This window comes from Stegostoma tigrinum, chromosome 2 (genome assembly GCF_030684315.1).
Source record: "Stegostoma tigrinum isolate sSteTig4 chromosome 2, sSteTig4.hap1, whole genome shotgun sequence".
NCBI classification, from domain to species: Eukaryota; Metazoa; Chordata; class Chondrichthyes; order Orectolobiformes; family Stegostomatidae; genus Stegostoma; species Stegostoma tigrinum.
Window position 1 is genome coordinate 112,755,639 of NC_081355.1, and position 22,428 is coordinate 112,778,066.

At 44.7% G+C, this 22,428-nt stretch overlaps 1 protein-coding gene across 1 annotated transcript; it reads right to left on the reverse strand.

The window, feature by feature from the left end:
• Window positions 1-4,957: 4,957 nt before the first annotated feature.
• On the reverse strand, window positions 4,958-15,015 carry rpp38 (ribonuclease P/MRP 38 subunit). The gene is made up of 2 exons (XM_048555440.2): window positions 14,478-15,015; window positions 4,958-6,489 (listed from the first exon to the last, which is right to left on the reverse strand). Exon 2 carries the CDS (start codon window positions 6,439-6,441, stop codon window positions 5,518-5,520), a length of 924 nt encoding a protein of 307 aa, XP_048411397.1. The 5' UTR covers window positions 6,442-6,489; window positions 14,478-15,015; the 3' UTR covers window positions 4,958-5,517.
• Window positions 15,016-22,428: the final 7,413 nt, after the last annotated feature.

Sequence of the window (22,428 nt, forward strand, 5' to 3'; positions counted from 1 at the left end):
ATCGAACCCAGGTCCCTGGCGCTGTGAGGCTGCAGTGCTAACCACTAAGGCACCGTGACGCATAAGAAGCAAGCCATTTGCTCACTGTAGAAGCTTGATGCTAAAATTTATGTTCTGTGTTAATAGCTTTCCTGAGTAGATTGTTGCTTGCCGTATTTCTCGCAAACTCACAAATGGGCCTAAACCCACCACTGCAGAGCACCCTTCTTTCTGAGATTAGGTATCTCAAAAAGATTTGACAAACAGGTGAAGCTAGAGATTTTACATACAACTAATGCTGTAGCAGCACAGGGCGTGTTCTCTCCTAACAAGGTGCTGCTATTATGGTCAAAGGTATCAGTCCAGTTACAAACCTCAGGACAAGATGGTCAACAGCAGGTCACTGAGTCACACAGCAAGTGATTCAACTATTGGAAAAGTGATAATAGGAACTGCAGACGCTGGAGAATCCAAGATAACAAAGTGTGAAGGTGGATGAAAACAGCAGGCCAAGCAGCATCTGAGGAGCACAAAAGCTGACGTTTCGGGCCTAGACCCTTCATCAGAGAGGGGGATGGGGTAAGGTTTCTGGAATAAATAGGGAGAGAGGGGGAGGCGAACCAAAGATGGAGAGAAAACAAGATAGGTGGAGAAGAGAGTATAGGTGGGGAGGTAGGGAGGGGATAGGTCAGTCCAGGGAAGATGGACAGGTCAAGGGCGCGGGATGAGGTGGTAGGTAGGAAATGGAGGTGCGGCTTGAGGTGGGAGGAAGGGATGGGTGAGAGGAAGAACAGGTTAGGGAGGCAGAGACACGCTGGGCTGGTTTTGGGATGCAGTGGGGACATGAAAAGAGCTGGGCTGGTTTTGTGATGCAGTGGGGGGAGGGGACGAGCTGGGCTGGTTTTGGGATACAGTGGGGGAAGGGGAGATTTTGAACCTTGTGAAGTCCACGTTGATACCATTGGGCTGCAGGGTTCCCAAGCGGAATATGAGTTGCTGTTGATGCCACCCGAAGGTTGCAGGATTGTGGCACTGCAGGAGGCCCATGATGGACATGTCGTCTGAGGAATGGGAGGGGGAGTTGAAATGGTTCACGACTGGGAGGTGCAGTTGTTTGTTGCGAACCAAAATCCACAAACCTGCCTGCCCTGGTCGTCCCATTGTCTCAGCCTGTTCCTGACCCACCGAACTCATCTCCACCTATCTGGACTCCATTTTCTCCCCTTTGGTCCAGGAACTCCCCACCTACGTCTGTGACACCACACACGCCCTCCACCTCCTCCAGGACTTCCAATTCCCTGGCCCCCAACACCTCATTTTCACCATGGACGTCCAGTCCCTATACACCTGTATACATCATGCAGATGGCCTCAAGGCCCTCCGCTTCTTCCTGTCCCGCAGGCCCGACCAGTCCCCCTCCACTGACACCCTCATCCGCCTAGCCGAACTCGTCCTCACCCTCAACAACTTCTCTTTTGACTCCTCCCACTTCCTACAGACTAAGGGGGTGGCCATGGGCACCCGCATGGGCCCCAGCTATGCCTGCCTCTTTGTAGGTTACGTGGAACAGTCCCTCTTCCGCACCTACACAGGCCCCAAACCCCACCTCTTCCTCTGTTACATTGATGACTGTATTGGCGCCGCCTCTTGCTCCCCAGAGGAGCTCGAACAGTTCATCCACTTCACCAACACCTTCCACCCCAACCTTCAGTTCACCTGGGCCATCTCCAGCACATCCCTCACCTTCCTGGACCTCTCAGTCTCTATCTCAGGTAACCAACTTGTAACTGATGTCCATTTCAAGCCCACCGACTCCCACAGCTACCTAGAATACACCTCCTCCCACCCACCCTCCTGCAAAATTCCATCCCCTATTCCCAATTCCTCCGCCTCATCTGCTCCCAGGATGAGGCATTCCACTCCCCCACATCCCAGATGTCCACATTCTTCAAGGACCGCAGTTTCCCCCCCCAGTGGTCGAGAACGCCCTTGACCGCATCTCCCGCATTTCCCGCAACACATCCCTCACACCCCGCCCCCGCCACAACCGCCCCCAGAGGATCCCCCTCGTTCTCACATACCACCCTACCAACCTCCGGATACAACATATCATGGATGTGAGTTTGCTCACTGAGCTGGAAGGTTAGTTTTCAGATGTTTCGTCACCATTCTAGGTAACATCATCAGTGAGCCTCTGACGAAGCGCTGGTGTTATGTCCCGCTTTCTATTTAACACCAGCGCTTCGTCAGAGGCTCACTGATGATACCTAGAATGGTGACGAAACGTCTGAAAACTAACCTTCCAGCTCAGCGAGCAAACTCACATCCAGAAACTCAACCTGAGCTACAAATCTTCTCAAAACCCGACAACATATCATCCTCTGACACTTCCACCATCTACAATCCGACCCCACCACCCAAGACATTTTTCCATCCCCACCCTTGTCTGCCTTCCGGAGAGACCACTCTCTCCGTGACTCCCTTGTTCGCTCCACACTCCTCTCCAACCCCACCACACCCGGCACCTTTCCCTGCAACCGCAGGAAGTGCTACACTTGCCCCCACACCTCCTCCCTCACCCCCATCCCAGGCCCCAAGATGACCTTCCGTAACAAACAGATGTTCACCTGCACATCTGCCAATGTGGTATATTGTATCCAGTGCACCCGGCGTGGCTTCCTCTACATTGGGGAAACCAAGTGGAGGCTTGGGGACCGCTTTGCAGAACACCTCCGCTCGGTTCGCAACAAACAACTGCACCTTCCAGTTGCGAACCATTTCAACTCCCCCTCCCATTCCTCAGACGACATGTCCATCATGGGCCTCATCCACTGCCATCCGAAGGTTGCAGGAACAGCAACTCATATTCCGCTTGGGAACCCTGCAGCCCAATGGTATCAATGTGGACTTCACAAGCTTCAAAATCTCCCCTTCCCCCACTGCATCCCAAAACCAGCCCAGTTCTTCCCCTCCTTCCACTGCACCACAAAACCAGCCCAGCTCTTCCCCTCCACCCACTGCATCCCAAAACCAGTCCAGCCTGTCTCTGCCTCCCTAACCCATTCTTCCTCTCACCCAGCCCTTCCTCCCACCTCAAGCCGCACTTCCATTTCCTACCTACCACCTCATCCCGCCTCCTTGACCTGTCCATCTTTCTTGGACTGACCTATCCCCTCCCTACCTCCTCACCTATACTCTCCTCTCTACCTATCTTGTCTTCTCTCCACCTTCGGTCCGCCTCCCCCTCTCTCCCTATTTATTCCAGTTCCGTCTCCCCATCCCCCTCTCTGATGAAGGGTCTAGGCCTGAAACGTCAGCTTTTATGCTCCCGAGATGCTGCTTGGCCTGCCGTGTTCATCCAGCTCCACAATTTGTTATCAACTATTGTAAAACACTTGTTCAGTTATCATGATTGTCTAATTCTAAGCACAAACAACCATTTTAAGTTTCAGTCTGGCTCACCATGTGATTCATTTACATGTAGAAGCTACATGCAGGGCTCTCTTCTGCAAACAGAAAGAACACGTCCATACATCACGCCTCCATGATGCATTTCCCATTGAACACCTCGCCCTGCCAAGTTTAAATAAATCTTTTGATAGCTCGCTGTTCCCTGATGCCTTCTCCGTTACCCTATCTCTACAATCGTAAGACCATAAAAGGCCAATCAGCCACACAGTCTGCTCTGATAATCCTCAACTTCTGCGTTTTCTCCATAATCTTTGATTCTCGGCTGATTATAAATCTGTGGGAAAGGATTTCACAGATTTACAAGCTTCAAGAGAAGAAATTCCTCTTCTCCATCTGCAATCCCTCATTCTCAAACAATGCTCTCTGATCTTAGACTCTGCCATAAGGGGAAACAAGCTGTCCACATTTGCCCTGTCAAGTCCTCTAAGATTCTTGCATATTTCAAAAAGGTCACCTCTCATTCTTCTAAATTCCACTGAGTTTAGGCCCAATCTGTTCAACCACTCCTCACAAGACAGTCCCTCTAAACCCGGTATCAACCTAGTGAATCTCCTCTGGGCAGCCTCCAATACCAGAATATACTTCCCCAGATAAAGGGCAAAAAACTGTTAACAGTAGTCCAGCCTTGTCTTACTAGTGCCTTATTCAGTTTTAGCAAATTCTCAACTTTTTATACCATTCCCTTTGAAATAAAGACCAACATTCCATTTGTCTTTCATATTACCCATTTTAAATTCTAACTTTTTGAGATTCATGGACAAGGACCCCCAAATATCTCTGTTCTTTTGTTTTCTGCAGTGTTTTTCCACTTAAATAATATGCAGCTCCTCTATTCTTCCTGTCAAGTTGCACAACCTCATTTTTCCTCACACGATATTCCTTCTGCCAACGTTTTGCCCATTCACTTATCTAAGACTGTGTCACCTCACGACTTGTCTTTCCACCTATTTCTGTGTCACTCACAAACCTGTTTATAGTACATTCCCTTTCCTCATCCAAGTCATTTATGTTGTAAATAATTACACCCATCTCTGCAGAATACCACTAGTTATAGACTGCCACTTCGAAAATGACCCCTCATCACATCTGATTTCTATTGGCTAGTCAATCCTTTATCCATATTAAAATACTAGCTCCAATACCATGGGCTCTTATTAAGTATCAGGTTCCATCGTCAACCAATCAGCAACTATAAGAGGACAAGGTACTGACACAATGTGATGTCAATGGATTAACGACCCGGGTTAAATGTTTTAGAACATGGCAGATGATGATGTGAATTCAATTACATCTTGAATTAAAAACTAATTCAATAGCCATCGTACAACCACTATCAATTGTCATAAAAAACAATTTACTTCATAATGTATTTGAGGGAAAGAAATCTGTCACCCTTATCTGGTCTACAAGTGACTCCAGACCCACAGAAATATAGTTGACTAAAGTCAAGCAATAAATGCTGATCTAGCCAGCAATGTCCTATTTTAATATTAAACAAACTATAAAATCTTGTTCATTTTGGTCTTTATTATTATTATAATAATACTCCCCTGAAGACCATTAGGATATGGTCTTGGGCAATGTTTCTCTTTATGTCAGCAAAACTCAAGTTCTGCACAGCCAAGCAACTACATGATTGTAAAATCCAACCATCATACAGAGAGGATTGTCGGTTCAAAACCTGTGAACGTCCTTCCCAATTGCACTGTGGATGTAACTGTACACAACAGACTGCAGCAGTTTAGGAAGACAGCTTAACATAATCTCCGAAGGACAGTTAGGAATGGGCAACAATGTTAACCTTGTCAGTTATGCTTCAACCCCATGAAGGACTCAACAGAAAAGAGTAACACAATTTTAAATTTACATTTTTTTAAAAAATAAGCTAATACATTAAATGTTCAAGAATATTAACAAGTCTGCCTTCATTCCAGCTTTTTAATCTGAAGTTTATGGCAGTGCTGATGAAGAATCAACACCTTTGACTTGTCTTTTCGGTCAATAGATGCTAACCAACCAAGGAGTTGTATACTTTTAGGTTTATTTTAAGTTTCCACAATCTGACGTTTATTTATTTTTCTTGTTCTTTTTTGGCTTTCGAATTTTGTTTGGATTTGGAACTATCTTCTTTATTTTCAGAGGCAGCAATGTCACGCCCATTGCTTTGCTGGTTGGAGTGTCTAATTCTAATTCAATTGATGACAGTTCATTGAATTTACGTTTCTGACTTTGAGGAAGTGCAGTATCCATTAATTCAAGCTTTGGAATTTCACCAGTGCAATCTGCCTCATTTGTGTCCAGTCCTGCAGTATTTACAACTACCTTACTTTGCTGTATCCATGAAACATTTAAGGGAGGTACTTGTGGAGTAATGGCATTAACTGTCTCAATAAAAGCTTCCGAATGCTTTTTAAATCCCAGCGCGAGTGTAGATTTCAGACCCAGCACCGGTGCCACTGTTTCACTCAGACGGGGAACTAGACATGCAGGGACCTCCCGGCTCACGCTCAGTTGGATGAGATGATGAGCCATCAAAGGGGGTTTCACTGACTTACACACCAGAACCAAACACAACGTATCTCTCTCCAAAGCCCGAGTGACCTCGTTGATTCCAATTGCCAATTGTTTCCTAAACCCCACATTAGACCATCCTTGTTTAGATTCTTGAATGTTGATCACTGAAAGCTCTTCCTTCAATTCTTTGACCTCTTTAGTCTTCTGCTGATCTTCAATATTCCCTTCCATATTTCTCTTTTCTTGACTTCTTGATGCCTTGGAAGGTTTCGGTTTCCTGGGTCTCACAATGGGTTCAACTTTGCACAAGCCAGTCTCTTGAAATGTTTTTGTTAGCTTTTCTAGGATGAATGTCATGGTATTCCCATCCAAGGGTACCCATCCTATACTGTAAGGATTGTTGAAAGAAGTCTTAACAGATGGAGGCCTTGCTTTCCGTACCCCTTTCCCTTTTGCAACTTGTGCTGGACTTTCCATGTTTTTAATTAACACAAATAGGATTCAATGTTTTAAAATCTTGGCAACCTGTAAAAGACATGCAAGCACCTTAGGAAAGCAAACACACTGTAATTAACCAAACATGAATCACAGATTAAGCAACACTGAAGCTTTTAACCAGTATTTCTCTCAAACACTAAGCCAGCAATCCATGTAGATGTAGCAGCAAATACACCCCTACCATTACAGTAGTTAATATTTTCTTTAAAATAATTAAAGTTATTGTGATTAATTATATTCTCTGAACAATCTGAATGCTTTCTCAATGTCCACCCTAAATTAACCCTTTCTTCAATTAAACTAGTGTCACCTATTTTTAGACCTATAGTTTATTTTAATGGAAGCCTTTTCTACAGTCTAAATAAATTTGTATATAACCACAAATATCTCTCCACTGAAAAAAGTAAGATTCTCCATCAACTCCTCATAATTTGTCCGTGTTGATGGGCATCAATCCCTTAGCTCTTCTCCATGCTGTCTTTTGAAAAACCGCTTTTCTTTTGCTATCTTTAACTAGGTATACTACTCAATAATATTAGAGTTTGATGACAATCATCCCCTAGCACATGTTTTATTTTAATGGACCATATTGGAAATCAAAATGCGTTCCATTTCTGCTTTGCGCAGTTCAATATCCGATGAGGTATGTTAATTGTTGCTATACACTAAATGGATATATTAAGCAGTAAAACTCAACAGAGTTCATTATTTCGAAGTGTGGAGCTGGATGAACTCAGCAGGCCAAGCAGCATCTCAGGAGCACAAAAGCTGACATTTCAGGCCTAGACCCTTCATCAGAGAGGGGGATGGGGAGAGGGAACTGGAATAAATAGGGAGAGAGGGGGAGGCGGACCGAAGATGGAGAGAAAACAAGATAGGTAGAGAGGAGAGTATAGGTGAGGAGGTAGCAAGGGGATAGGTCAGAGAAGGGAAAACGGACAGGTCAATGAGACAAAATGAGGTGGTAGGTAGGAAATGGAGGTGCGGCTTGAGGTGGGACGAAGGGATGGGTGAGAGGAAGAACAGGTTTGGGAAGCAGAGACAGGCTGGGCTGGTTTTGGGATGCAGTGGGGGAGGGGGACGAGCCCACCTGGTTTTGTGATGCAGTGGGGGGAGGGGAAGAACTGAGCTGGTGTTGGGATGCAGTGGGGGAAGGGGAGATTTTGAAACTGGTGAAGTCCACATTGATACCATTGGGCTGCAGGGTTCCCAAGCGGAATATGAGTTGCTGTTCCTGCAACCTTTGGGTGGCATCATTGCGGCACTGGAGGAGGCCCATGATGGACATGTTGTCTGAGGAATGGGAGGGGGAGTTGAAATGGTTCGCAACTGGGAGGCGCAATTGTTTGTTGCGAACCGAGTGGAGGTGTTCTGCAAAGTGGTCCCCAAGCATCCGTTTGGTTTCCCCAATGTAGAGGTAGCCCACTTCCTAGAGACAAAGGGGGTGGCCATGGGTACCCACATGGGCCCAAGCTATGCCTGCCTCTTTGTAGGTTACGTGGAACAGTCCCTCTTCCGCACCTACACAGACCCCAAACCCCACCTCTTCCTCCGTTACATTGATGACTGTATCGACGCTGCCTCTTGCTCCCCAGAGGACCTCGGACAGTTCATCCACTTTACCAACACCTTCCAACCCAACCTCAAGTTCACCTGGGCCGTCTCCAACACATCCCTCACCTTCCTGGACCTCTCAGTCTCCATCTCAGGTAACCAGCTAGAAACTGATGTCCATTTCAAGCCCACTGACTCCCACAGCTACCTAGAATACACCTCCTCCCACCCACCCTCCTGCAAAAATTCCATCCCCTATTCCCAATTCCTCTGCCTCCACTGCATCTGCTCCCAGGATGAGGCATTCCACACCCACACATCCCAGATGTCCACGTTCTTCAAGGACTGCAACTTTCCCCCCATAGTGGTCAAGAATGCCCTTGACCGTGTCTCCCGCATTTCCCGCAACACATCCCTCACACCCCGCCCCCGCCACAACCACCCCCAGAGGATCCCCCTCGTTCTCACATACCACCCCACCAACCTCCGGATACAACACATCATCCTCCGACACTTCCGCCATCTACAATCCGACCCCAACACCCAAGCTATTTTCCCATCCCCACCCTTGTCTGCCTTCCGGAGAGACCACTCTCTCCGCGACTCCCTTGTCCGCACCACTCTCCCCTCCAACCCCACCACACACGGCACCTTCCCCTGCATCCGCAGGAAGTGCTACACTTGCACCCACACCTTCTCCCTCACCCCCATTCCAGGCCCTAAGATGACCTTCCATATCAAGCAGACGTTCACCTGCACATCTGCCAATGTGGTATACTGTATCCATTAAACCCGGTATGGCTTCCTCTACATTGGGGAAACCAAGTGGAGGCTTGGGGACCGCTTTGCAGAACACCTCCGCTCGGTTCGCAACAAACAATTGCGCCTCCCAGTCGCGAACCATTTCAACTCCCCACCTCCCATTCCTCAGACGACATGTCCATCATGGGCCTCCTCCAGTGCCACAATGATGCCACCCGAAGGTTGCAGGAACAGCAACTCATATTCCGCTTGGGAACCCTGCAGCCCAATGGTATCAATGTGGACTTCACCAGCTTCAAAATCTCCCCTTCCCCCACTGCATCCCTGAACCAGCCCAGTTCGTCCCCTCCCCCCACTGCATCCCAAAACCAGCCCAGCCTGTCTCTGCCTCCCTAATCTGTTCTTCCTCTCACCCATCCCTTCCTCCCACCTCAAGCCGCACCTCCATTTCCTACCTACCACCTCATCCCACCTCCTTGGCCTGTCCCTCTTCCCTGGACTGACTTATCCCCTCCCTACCTCCTCACCTCTCCTCTCCTCTCTACCTATCTTCTTTTCTCTACATCTTCGGTCCGCCGCCCCCTCTCCCCATTCCCCTCTCTGATGAAGAGTCTAGGTCCGAAACGTCAGCTTTTGTGCTCCTGAGATGCTGCTTGGCCTGCTGTGTTCATCCAGCTCCACACTTTGTTATCTCGGATTCTCCAGCATCTGCCGTTCCCATTATCACAGAGTTCATTATTTTCTCCTTCTTACTTGTTGCACTTTCCACAATCACATGAAACTTCATCTGCCATTCATCTACCCAATGGCATATCTTTTTCCATTATTTCTCAGCTGGTCTTTCCAATTTCACTGTCTTTCCAAGATTGATATCATTTGCAAATATGATCACTTTGCATCAAGGCTCTGAATTAGAAACTGTAAACTGAAGCATTTCACGCAGTATTTCCGGTATGTCTCCTTTATTAATCTTATATGTTTCTTGTGTATTCTCGTGATTTTCCCTGAATCTTCACTGCTTTGAGTTTAATTAATTTTTTTTGCAATGAAGTTTGTTAAAAGCATTTTGGAAGTTGAAGTAATCACATAGTGTAGGTAAAGGTAATGTACCGTAGCCCTAGACGACCATAGGGTTGCTCTCTTATTAGAGAGATGGCTGGCGTCAAGTCTAATTGGAGAGTGACCTCACCCTAGGCGAGGAGTTAGATTGAGAGAGGGCAGAATCTTCACGGTGACCTTAGCCAGTGTGGGAATTGAACCCCCACTCACAACCAAGCCATTCTGCCAACTGAGCTAACAGACCCCTAACAATGCAACACAGCTTACTAAAATCTACTTGGGGCATCACTGCCAGATCCAAGCAAAACTTTTAACTTTAATAACATGACTAATTTAGCCATTATTCTAGATGATGATTTGACTTGATAATTGGTTTCACTTTATATTGAATAGAGGTAAAATTAATGGGTCCGTAGTGGTTGGTGTCTATTTTGCCCTCAGCCTTGTAAACCTTGTCTGAACTGCTTTCAGTGCAAGCCTCCTGCTTGAGTAAGAAGACCATAACTGTATGCAGTCAAGGGGCTGTTTCACCAATGCACCGTACAAGAGTAGCCAGACTTCTCTACTTTAATACTCCAACCCCTCTTACTAAATAAAAGACTGACATTTCATCTACCTCCCAAATTAACTGTTGCAGCTGCTTATTGTAATTCACGTACAAAGACACCGAGATCCCTCAGTACCATGGCATTCTGCAGTTTCTCTCCAATTAAATAATATTCTGCTTTTGCACACTTCCCGCTAAAGCGGACAACCACGCATTTTCCCCACAGTGTCCTGCTTCTATTTAATTTATGCTCAGTCATTTAATCTATCTGTATCATTTTGCACATTATCTGTATCTTACTCAAAAAATGCTTTCCTACTCATCTGTCCACCATTTTCAAATTTGGCTAGAAAACTGATGGCCTGGTTACTGGAAGAACATTATGAAACTTGTGAAAGAACATTATGAAAGGGTTCAGAGATTTATGTGGATGTTGCCAGGGTTGGAGGGTTTGAGCTATAGGAACAGGCTGGGACTATTTCCTCTGGAGTGTCGGAAGCTGAGGCTTAGGTTATAAACCTTGTAAAGGTTTATAAAATCATGAGGGGCATGGATAGGATAAGCGGCCATGATCTTTTCCCCAGGGTAGGGGAGTCCAAAACTAGAGGTGAGAGGGGAATGATTGGAATCATCTGTCTATGCTAAGAGAGTAGTAAGGGAATGGAACGCTTTGCCTGCAACAGTAGTAGATTCGCCAACTTTGGGTACATTTAAGGCGTCATTGGATAAGCATATGGACGTACATGGAATAGTGTAGGTTAGATGGGCTTGAGATCGGTATGACAGGTCGGCACAACATCGAGGGCCGAAGGGCCTGTACTGTGCTGTAATGTTCTATGTTCTATTCCCAACACCATGATCTCCTCTTAGGTACAGCATCTTACTGGAAGTCTAAATACTCTACACCTTCTGGCTCCATTTTATCTAGGTTCTAGTCATGTCCTCAAAAGAACTCTACTAAGTCTGTCAACTCAATTTCCCATTAATAAAAACCACATTGATTCTCATAGACTTATGTTTAGCAAAGCAGTCAACACCATTGAATATATTACTACTGGCATAGTCAACAAAGATTTAACTACACAATTCCATTTTACCGATTCAGGACATAACCCCAGAGGTTATGACAAGGTAAGTGATTATCTAAATAGTCACCATAATCCAAGAGGACCACTGAGCTGCTCTCTCATTAGAGATGCTTTAACCTGAGAGTCACCATGCGTCAGGCAAGGGAAGAGGTCAAGAAGGAGGGACCTTCATGGTAATCTGCTGGTACAAGAATTGAACCTGCGCTGTTGGCATCACTCTACATCACAAAAAAGCTGACAGCCAACTGAGCGAACCAACAAACAAATCTCTAAATGCTGTTTAGGGTTACAAGAATTCCTGACTTAACCATCCTTTCAGGCAGTAAGATCAAGACTCCCACCACCCTCAGTGAAAAAATTCTCCCAAACCCTTTTCTTAGCCTTCTACCCCTTACCTTAAATCTATGTTCCGATTACTGACCCTCCACTAAGGAGAGAAAATTCCTGCCTTTGCACTCTGTTCATGCCCTTCAAAATCTTATGCACCTTCATTAGATCCTCTCTCAAACTTTACTGCTCCAAGGAAATCAACAGCTGCCTACCCATTCTGTCCTTCGAGCTCAGACCCTCCAATCCAGTCAGTCTAAATCCACGCTGCTTCCTGTCTCATAGAATCACATGACCCCCGATAATATGTGTGACCTGAACTGAAAACAGTCGAGTTGGGACCTAACCCCATTATATGTATTTCCATAAGATGTAGGAGCATAATTAGACCATTCAGCCCATTGAGCCTGCTCCCCTCATTCATTCATGGCTGATGTGAACCCCATGCTCCTATCTTCTCCCCATAACCCCTTGATCCCCTCACCAATCAAGAACCTATCTATTTACCTTAAAGACACTCAATGACTTTCATTGAGGTGTTCAAAACTTATGAACCATTTTGATAGAGTAAAGCAGGATATTCTATTTCCACTAATTGGTATGTCACAAGCTAAGTGTCTCAATTTCGAGATTGTCAGCAAGACAGCTAGGAGTGAGAGGAAGTGAAACTTCTTTACTCAGAGAGTTGTTAGGATTTGGAACGCACTGCCTGGGAGAGTGGTGGAGGCAGATTCCATAGTAGGTTTCAAAGGAGAGCTGGCTATGTATTTGCAAGTGTTGAAGTTAGAGGGCTGGGTGTTAGGGCTGCAGAGTGAATCTAACTTGGTAGCTCTTTTGGAAGCCAGTACAGACACAATGGGGAGCAGGAAACAGTCTGCTTGGGCCAATTTAAATTAGCTGCCAGAGATGCCAAATTTCAGATAAGATATTAAGCATGTGTGTCTTCTGAGGTAGATGTGCAAGATAGAACATAGAACAGTACAGCACAGAACAGGCCCTTCAGCCCACAATGTTGTGCCGACCATTGATCCTCATGTATGCACCCTCAAATTTCTGTGACCATATACATGTCCAGCAGTCTCTTAAATGACCCCAAAGATCTTCTGGAACAGTTTATATTTAGCCGGTAAGTTATCCCTGGTGTCTCGGCCAATCCTTATCCTCCAATCAACACCATGACAACAAATTATCTGATCATTATCAGACTGTGGTTTATGGGAGCTTGCTGTGCACAAACTGGGTGCCATGAAATTGGGCTTTCAACCTTCCAACTGCAGCAACACTTCAAAACAAAACATCCTTTCTTGAAGAGGATTCAAGCTCTTTAGATCTTTCGGGTATTATTAAGTGTACTCCTAGAGATTTACCCAAATGTTGCCAGGTATGGATGGTTTGAGTTATAAAGAAAGGCTGGATAGGCTGGGACATTTTTCACTGGAGTGTAGGAGGTTGACAAGGGACCTTATCGAAGTTTATAAAAGAACGAGGGGTACAGATGGGGTGAATGGTAGTTGTCCTTTCCCTGGGAAGAGTGATTTCAAGACTAGGGAGCACATTTTTAACAAAAACAGAAGTTGCTGGAAAAGCTCAGCATCTGTGAAGAGAAATCAGAGCTAACATTTCAGGTCCGGTGATCCTTCCCCAGAATTGGGACATTTTTGAGGTGAGAGGAGAGAGATTTTAAAAAGACATGCGGGGCATTCCCCCCGCCACCCCCCACACTGACGGTGGTTCATGTGGGGAATGAACTTCCTAAGTGGTGGATGTGAGCACAATCACAACGTTTAAAAGATATCTGAGTAGGAAAGGTTTGGACAGATATAGGCAAGGAGCAATCTGGTGGGACCAGTTTAGTTTGTGATAATGGTTGGCGTGGACTGGTTGGACGAAAGACTCTGTTTCCATGCTGTATGACCCTATGACTTAAACATAAGACCTTCTTTTATGTCTATCCTAAATGTTATGAGATAACAAGGTATAGAGTTGGATGAACGCAGCAGGCCAAGCAGCATGAGAGGAGCAGGAAGGCTGACGTTTCGGGCCTAGACCCTTCTTCAGAAAGGTCTCGTCAGCCTTCCTGCTCCTCTGATGCTGTTTGACCTACTGTGTTCATCCAACTCTACACCTTGTTATCTCAGATTCGCCAGCATCTGCAGTTCCTGCTATCTCGACCCTAAGTGTTTTTGGCTTTTTTTTTAAATTCGTGAATTTTAATCGCAACAGCTTATTTTTACTCGCTATTCCTTTATGAACAAATGTTACGTTTAGAAACAAGCAGAACAGGGACTGTGAGGGCCTAAAGTCCTGGCTCTGGCAGTAATGAGAGTCAGAGAGAGAGAGAGCGTCCATGCTGCAATCTCCTGGCAGCTCTCCCCAAGCACAGAAAGCTACTCAGTGCTGATTGCAAAGGTGCAAATTCTTCCCAAACACAAGACCACTGATCCCACATTGCTCCCAGCCCACCCAGGACCTCAGGGTGAGCTGCGGTCATGTAAAAATGTTGGAAGAGATCGCAATCGATTAAACGCTAAACAAGTATCACTAGCGCTGCCGCCGCCATACTCAGCGTCCCTTCTCTTGAAAATACTGCACGGCCACCGTGCCTAAGGCACCTGGTTTAATTCGTGCAAAGTGCAATATTATTTTACTTTTTTAAAAAAAATCGCTCACTCACTCACCCACAGATACTTCTTGCTTCCAATAGGGCAGGCAGATCCATCCGGCACCAGACTGCTTCCTACAGGAAGAATACAAACCCCACAGCCCCGCTCCAGCAGGCGAGGAGGGACGTGCTCTTACACGTTGTGCTGAGTGGTCAGAATGAGGTTGTGAATATTTCCTACTGAATCGATGTTATTGCTCCCCTCTGGACCATGTGGCACGTTCAAAGGAAGAAGGAATAGATGAGGGGTTGGGATAGGCTCACAAAGCAAGAGCATATGGCAGAATTACACAGCAGCCATTTGGATAATGATACCAGGAGTGGGACAGAGTGTACTGACAAAGAAAAAACAGCAGGAAAGGTTCTGCGAGAGATAATGGGAACTGCAGATGCTGGAGAATTCCAAGATAATAAAATGTGAGGCTGGATGAACACAGCAGGCCAAGCAGCATCTCAGGAGCACAAAAGCTGACGTTTCGGGCCTAGACCCTTCATCAGAAATGGGGGATAGGGAGAGGGAACTGGAATAAATAGGGAGAGAGGGGCAGGTGCATTGAAAATGGATAGAGGAGAAGATAGGTGGAGAGGAGAGTGTAGGTGGGGAGGTAGGGAGGCGATAGGCCAGTTCGGAGAGGACAGACAGGTGAAGGGGGCGGGATGAGGTTAGTAGGTAAGAAATGGAGGTGCGGCTTGAGGTGGGAGGAGGGGATAGGTGAGAGGAAGAACAGGTTAGGGAGGCGGGGACGAGCTGGGCTCCTACATCCTAACCTCATCCAGTCCCCTTGACCTGTCCGTCCTCCCTGGACTGACCTATCTCCTCCCTACCTCCCCACCTACACTCACCTCAACAGGCCCTATCCCTGCTCCTTTAACTTGTCTGTCTCCTCTCCACCTGTCTTCTCCTCTATCCACCTTCGATCCGCCTCCCCCCTCCCTATTTATTTCAGAACCCTCTCCACATCCCCCTGTTTTGATTATGGATCTAGACCTGAAACATCAGCTTTTCTGCTCCTAAGATGCTGCTCGGCCCGCTGTGTTCATCCAGCTCCACACTTTGTTATCTTGGATTCTCCAGCATCTGCAGTTCCCATTATCACTGATACAAGGTATAAGAAACTTGTTTTGTGAGGAAAGGTTGAGTAGATTAGCCTGGTACTTGTTGCACTATGGAAGAATGAAAGGCTACCTTATTGAAACTTACAAACGTTTTAGCGTGCTTTACAGGATTGATATAGTAAGATTCTTTCCCCTCACAGGAGAGTCTAGGACCAGTGGACATAATCACAGAATAAGGGGTTGCACATTTAAAACAGAGACGAGAAGGAATTCCTTCTCTCAGACTGTTGTAAATCTTTGGAATTCTTTACCATAGAGGGGCGTTGAAGCTTCCCCAGTCCAGGCGCCAAGAAGACTTTCCGCATCAAACAGATATTCACTTGCACATCTGCTAATATGGTATACGGCATCCGCTGTTCCCATTGTGGCCTCCCCTACATTGGGGAAACCAAGAGGAGGCTTGGGGATTACTTTGCAGAACTCCTACACCGGGTTCCAACTAAACAACTGCACCTCCCAGTCGCGAACAATTTCAACTCCCCCTGCCATTCCTCAGACGACATGTCCATCATGGGCCTCCTGCAGTGCCACAATGATGCCACCCGAAGGTTGCAGAAACAGCACCTCATATTTTGCTTGAGAACCCTGCAGCCCAATGGTACCAATGTGGATTTCACAAGCTTCAGAATCTCCCCTTCCCCTACCACATCCCAAAAACAGCCCAGCTTGTCCCTGCCTCCCTAAACTGTCCTTCCTTCCACCTCAAGCCCCACCCCCATCTCCTACCTCGCCCCCTTGATCTGTCCATCCTCCCTGGACTGACCTATCCCCTCCCTAACTCCCTACCTACACTCAACTTAACTGGTTCCATCCCCGCCTCTTTGACCTGTCTGTCTCATCTCCACCTATCTTCTCCCTTATCCATCTTCTGTCTACCTCCCCCTCTTTCCCTATTTATTTCAGAATCCCCTTCCCCTCCCCCATTTCTGATGAACGGTCCACACCGAAAAAGTAACCTTTCCTGTTCCTCTGATGCTGCTTGGCCTGCTGTGTTCATCCAGCTCTACACCTTGCTATCTCAGATTCTCCAGCATCTGCAGTTCCTACTATCTGAGCATTAATTATATTGTTTTGAATTTGTAACAGAATCAAGGATTACAGAGAAAAGGTGGGAATGTAGTGTTGAGGATTATGAGATGAGCTATGATTTTGTTGAATGATGCAGCAGGCTCAGTGGGTCGAATGGCCTACTTCTCCTATGTCGTATGGTCTTAATCCTCCTCTGACAGTCAAGTATAAATATCCTGTGCTTTGTTCATGCATAGTTGACAGATAATGTCCAAACTTCTTTTGCCCAATTAATTTGCCTACTCATTTTCCCATAGGACTTGCTTCCATATCCTTTTCCTCAAATTTTGGTAAGATCTACACAAACATAACTATTTCCTTACTAGACTTCAAATTTTTATTCAGATTGTCACCACCAGACCTACATCAGTATCCAATACCTCTTGTTTTAACTGTAGCATTTTAAGCTTAAAGTCACATACCTGCACTTTATCTTCTCTTTGCACTTCTAATTATTATTTTCTTATTTCCGTTCTTTTCAATTCCATTTCCCTCAATCTTTCTCTGTTCCTTTTTGTCTTCTTCTTCCCTGTCTTTATCTTTTTACACCATCTAGCTCAGATTGCTTTAACAATAATTGAAAATCACTTGATTTGATTCTGACATTTCACTGCATTCTTTTGTATTTCCTGTAGATGCAAATGATGCGATAGTACCCCAATTATCTCTGCCTTTCTGACTTTACCAGGCATTGCTATCACCAGTTTGGTTGCCAAATTAATCAACCTGGGTTTTGAAACTTCCTTTAATACCATCAGGGACAACTATGTTACCTGCAGGAAATCCTCCATTGTTTCCACATCTTAAATGCAGTATACCTGTATTATTTGCCAACAGCACAGATAAATCTATTTTGCCCCTTTTTCAAAAAGTCAGGGTCTTTACACACCCTGTCCACTACTTCTAACTTTCACTCCCTTCACCATTAATGCACAGTGGTAGCAATATGTACCATCTACAAGATACACTCACCCTCAAGTCTTCTCTGTCAGCAACTTCCAAATCCAAAACCTCTACAGTCCAGAAGGATAAGGGGAGCAGATGCATGGGAACACAAACACCTGCAAGTCCTCCTCTTCAAAGCCACACACCATCTTGACTTGGAACTGTATCACGAATCCTTCACCGTTGCTAGGTCAAGGTCCTGGAACATTTGTTCCTAACATCGCTTTGGGTGCCCCTAAACTTCAAGAACTACAACAGTTGAAAAAGATAGCTCACTATCACCTTCTTCAGAGCAATTAGGGATCGGCAATAAGTACTAACATAGTCAATGATGTCTACATCTCATCAATGAATAAAAAGTCTCCCTCTCCCGTTCAGCTTTGTTGTTGAATAAGTCACATTGATAATGGGAGATACCAAGGTGTAGAGCTGGATGAACACAGCAGGCCAAGCAGCATCAGAGGAGCAGGAAGGACCTCTGATGCTGCTTGGCTCACTGTGTTCATCCAGCTCTACACCTTGGTATCTCAGATTCTCCAGCATCTGCAATTCCTACTATCTCTGAAACATTGATAATGGGGTTGCAAATGCATTTTCAAGGTTTATAGAATCTTTTTTGTCTGTCTTTTTTGGTTCCTCAGTGAGATCTGGGCTGCCATATAACTGGTAGCACACTTGCCTCAGTACTGATAGAAGAGATGAGATTTTTAGATTATTTAGGCTTTTTATTAATTCTTTTATTTCCTAGTATTGCCACTTTTACTTAATCATTCTTGGGATGGCTGCAATGCTGGCTGGGCCAACAGTAATTGCCCGTCCCTAAAAAGGAAAATCTTTCAATTCTGTTTTATATTTGATTTTATCCCCACATCAGCAGGGAGTCTTTTTTCAACTTCTTCTTTGTTGTTTTTTTCAATAGCTGGCTCTCATACAGCTCTTAATATCCGTATGTGGGGAGGTGATGGCCTAGTGGTATTATCACTGGACTATTAATCCCGAGACCCAGGTAATATTCTGGGACCTAAGTTTGAAACCTGCCACGGTAAATGGTGGAATTTGAATTCAATAAATATCTGGAATTTGATAACCGTGAATCTATTGTCGATTGTCAGGGGGAAAATCCATCTGGTTCACTAATGTTATTTAGGGAAGGAAATAGCCATCCTCAGCTGGTCTGGCTTACATGTGACTCCACCCCCCAAAACAATGTGGCTCACTCTGAAAAGTAAATGCTGTCTAGCCAGCAACACCCCCATTTCGTTAATGAATTTTAAAAAAGCACTTAGTGCAGAGGAAGAGGTTATATGACCATGGCAAGCCAGGCAGTACACTAAGAATGATTACATTTCTCCAACACTATTCACTCAATGAAAGATGCTTTTTATTTTGCCCATAACCAGTTAGTGTTCCAGTGCGAAGAGCTGTTGAAGATCAAATATCGCAGACTGGCCCTCTCTAAGTTTCAGGACTACATACTAAGGACTTCCCAAAAATTTTAAGCAATGGCTGCAAGGTTTTACTTGGAGAGTCCACAGTCTAAGGTGCTCCTGCCAATAGTGTACCAAAGAGTTTGAAACCATGGAAAAAAGTATGATGGAAAATAATTCAATTGTGTTGCACTTTATGTCATGTCAAATTTGAATTGTTATGCAATGTACTTCCACAAATTTTATAAATAAAAGATTTTTTTGGAAATCAAATCTTCTCAAAACTCGCTAGAATCTCATTTATCAAGAACACCATTCAAAATTCCTAACTAGCAAATCTTGTTACAATCATTAAAATAGGCACACATTGAGAAATATTAAAATTACCTTATATATTTATTTTTTAAAAACTTCTATTTATCTTAATGTGTTAAAGTTTCCACAATTCCAAATGCAAAATGCATCCAATGAGTAAAGGAAGAAAGGAGCACATTATGTTAACTTGACGATTAAAAAGAAAATGGAAATCAACCTAAATGCCAGTCTCCTGAACCATACCCTACAGAAATGCCCAACTCATTAACGCTCACAGCACTCCAATTTTACATGGGTTGAGATCTACTGTCCTTTAATACTGTTCATCATAGAAACCTTTAGCTCATAGTCCAACACTTTACATAATGCAACTCATGGTCTCAAATTTTTGAATTTTCACAGAACTCCCTCTGTGGTCAGTATATATTTTCTTAGGTAAGAAGGTCAAAACTGCACACAATACACCATGTATGATTTCACTAAGGGCTTGTACTGCTGCAGCAAGACATCCGTGCACCTGTACTTAAATCTCCTTGCAATTAAAGCCAACACACCATTTGCCTTCCTAACCTGTTGCCGCACCTCCATGCTTGCTTTCAGCAACTGGTGTACAAGGCCACATTTGTATATGAACATTTCACAATCTATCAACTTTTGAACAGAAAAATGGCATCTATCCAACAATGTGGAAAGTGGCCCAGTATGACCTGTACACAAAAAGCAAGACAATTCTAACCAGGCTATTAACACCCCTCCCCCTTCCCCCTCCCCATCTGTCTACTCTTAAACATCAACAAAGTGGTGAATGTTTCATCAACAGTGATATCAAGGAGCACTTGCTTAGCAATAACCTGTTCTCTAACAGTCATTTCGGGTTCCTGAGCTAGACCTGCCATATAAATAATGTGGCTACAAGCACAGTTCAGAGGCTAGTAATCTTACTGGGATTGACTGATCCTCTGAGTCCACAAAGTTTTCCCACCATTTACAAGGCACAAGTCACATGTGCGATCGAATACTCCCGACTTGCCTGGAACCCCAACAACACAAGCAGCCTACATGATTGACACCAAATCACTCATCCACTTTCTCCACTCTCAACACTCAGTAGCACAGAGTATCATCTAAAAGTTGCACTGCAGAAACTCACAAAGATTCATTAGACAGCATCTTCCAAACCTACAACTACTTCCATCTAGAAGATCAAGGCAGTGGGCACATGGGATTATTACCACCGGCATGATCCCTGCCAAGCTGACCATCCCAACTTGGAAGTATATCGCCATTCCTTCAGGGGTGCTGAGTCAAAATGCTGGCATTCATCCCCTCCCTATTGTGTGCCTATGAACAACAAATTAACCACAGTGGTTCGACAAAGCAGCATACCATCACCTTCTCAAGGACAATAAGGGACAGGTAGTACATGCTGGCCCAGCTGGTGATGCCTACATACCATGAATGAATTTTTTAAAAAACTCGTGTCAATTTGTTTTTTTCACAGCACTATGTTATACCACATTTGAAATATATTTACCTACTCAATTAATTTGTCTGACACCTTGAAGCCTTTCTACTCATCTCAACTCTTGCAATTCCTCCCAGTTTTGTGTTATCAGCAAATGTGAAAATATTACATTTAATCCCCTCATCCAATTGTTAGTATATATTGTGAGGCCCAGAAACTGATCCCTGTTCCACCTGAGATGCTGCTTCACACTTTATTACCCTGTTCCATCCCTCCTGCTCTAAAAATCCAGATTTATTCCAACTCTTTCATGTTTGCTAACCAATTCTCCATCCATACCATCTCCCACCAATTAATATTACCTACTAACCTCCGAAAATTCAAAACCACCATATCCACTGGTTTTTCTTTAGCTGCCTGATACCACATGCTGACAGTATTGGAGGTCTAAGGCTCCTCTTTTTGACATCTTTAGGCTCAGCTTTAAGTCACCTGATCATTCAAATGGTGACCAGCAGGAAACAGCTGAACATTTCAGAAGTGTGCAGAAGAAAACCTTGTGTCAAGGTACAACAAGGAAGAATCTACAACAAATGGTAAAACCACTTTAGACCTTAGTGAACAGCAGGAGAGTTAGGAGCTCCTGGAAAAGGAGAATTAGTAACTCCAAAGTGCTTACAGACTGTATTCCATTGTAGTGACATTTACACTACTCCCTAGCTGAGGTTCAGCTGGAAAGCAAACAAATATCAGAGGCTCTGTGAGTACAGTTAAAATCCCTGGTCGGCAAGGGAAAGCTTGAAAGATAATGTTGTAATACAGGCTGAACAAGTGAAAAGTGAGGCAAGTATTTACAGCACAATTCAAGTCTCATTATCATGGTGGTCAGGTGCCTCTGGCATGGTTATAGCATGGAAATTAAAAGGCCACATGCTATAATAGTCATCAACATGTGGAACAATTTGTTACGTTTGGGTCAGGAGCATCAAGTCTGAGCAGGGAGGTTATGATCATCCAAGAAATTGCAAACTGGCAGAGCTCAGTATTGCCAAAGGAATCGTGTAAAGAGACGACAGGAAACAAAACCACCGACCAACCCCACCCCATATGCCCAAACCCCAGGTGACGAAGGGGCTATGTTCTGAAAACTTGCAATTTCAAATAAACCTGTTGGACTATAACCTGGTGTCCTGTGATTTCTGACTTTCAAATTATTCAAAGTCGACAGTTTTCATTCCAGAGACTTTCAGTTTTCAAGCCCAAAGAGAATGTGTTCTGGGCAAATACTGAAAACTGCAGACCACCTGTATTTGTGATATTAGGGAAGTAGGGGAAATGGGGTTTGTGATTAATGTATTTACGTTTACAAATTTGGAATATTAATGATGAGAAAGAAAACTTAGGAGGAGATTTTGTATGTGGATCTAAAGTGTTAATATTGAGGAATTCCATAAGCACCGCCCACTACAATGGTGCCATAATGGGCTCAAAGAGACAACAACTGAGGATCTCAGAGGAGTAAGACCAAATATCTAGGGCCTCCTCACAGACTCTGTTACCAAGTCTATCACAGCAATGAAATCCGTTAACTAACTGCTAGAGGGCTTTGGTGGTGCAAAGGATCCAGGACA

Coding starts and splice junctions, on each gene's coding strand:
- rpp38 (XM_048555440.2), bottom strand. CDS start 6,441: ATGGAAAGTCCAGCACAAGTTGCAAAAGGGAAAGGGGTACGGAAAGCA.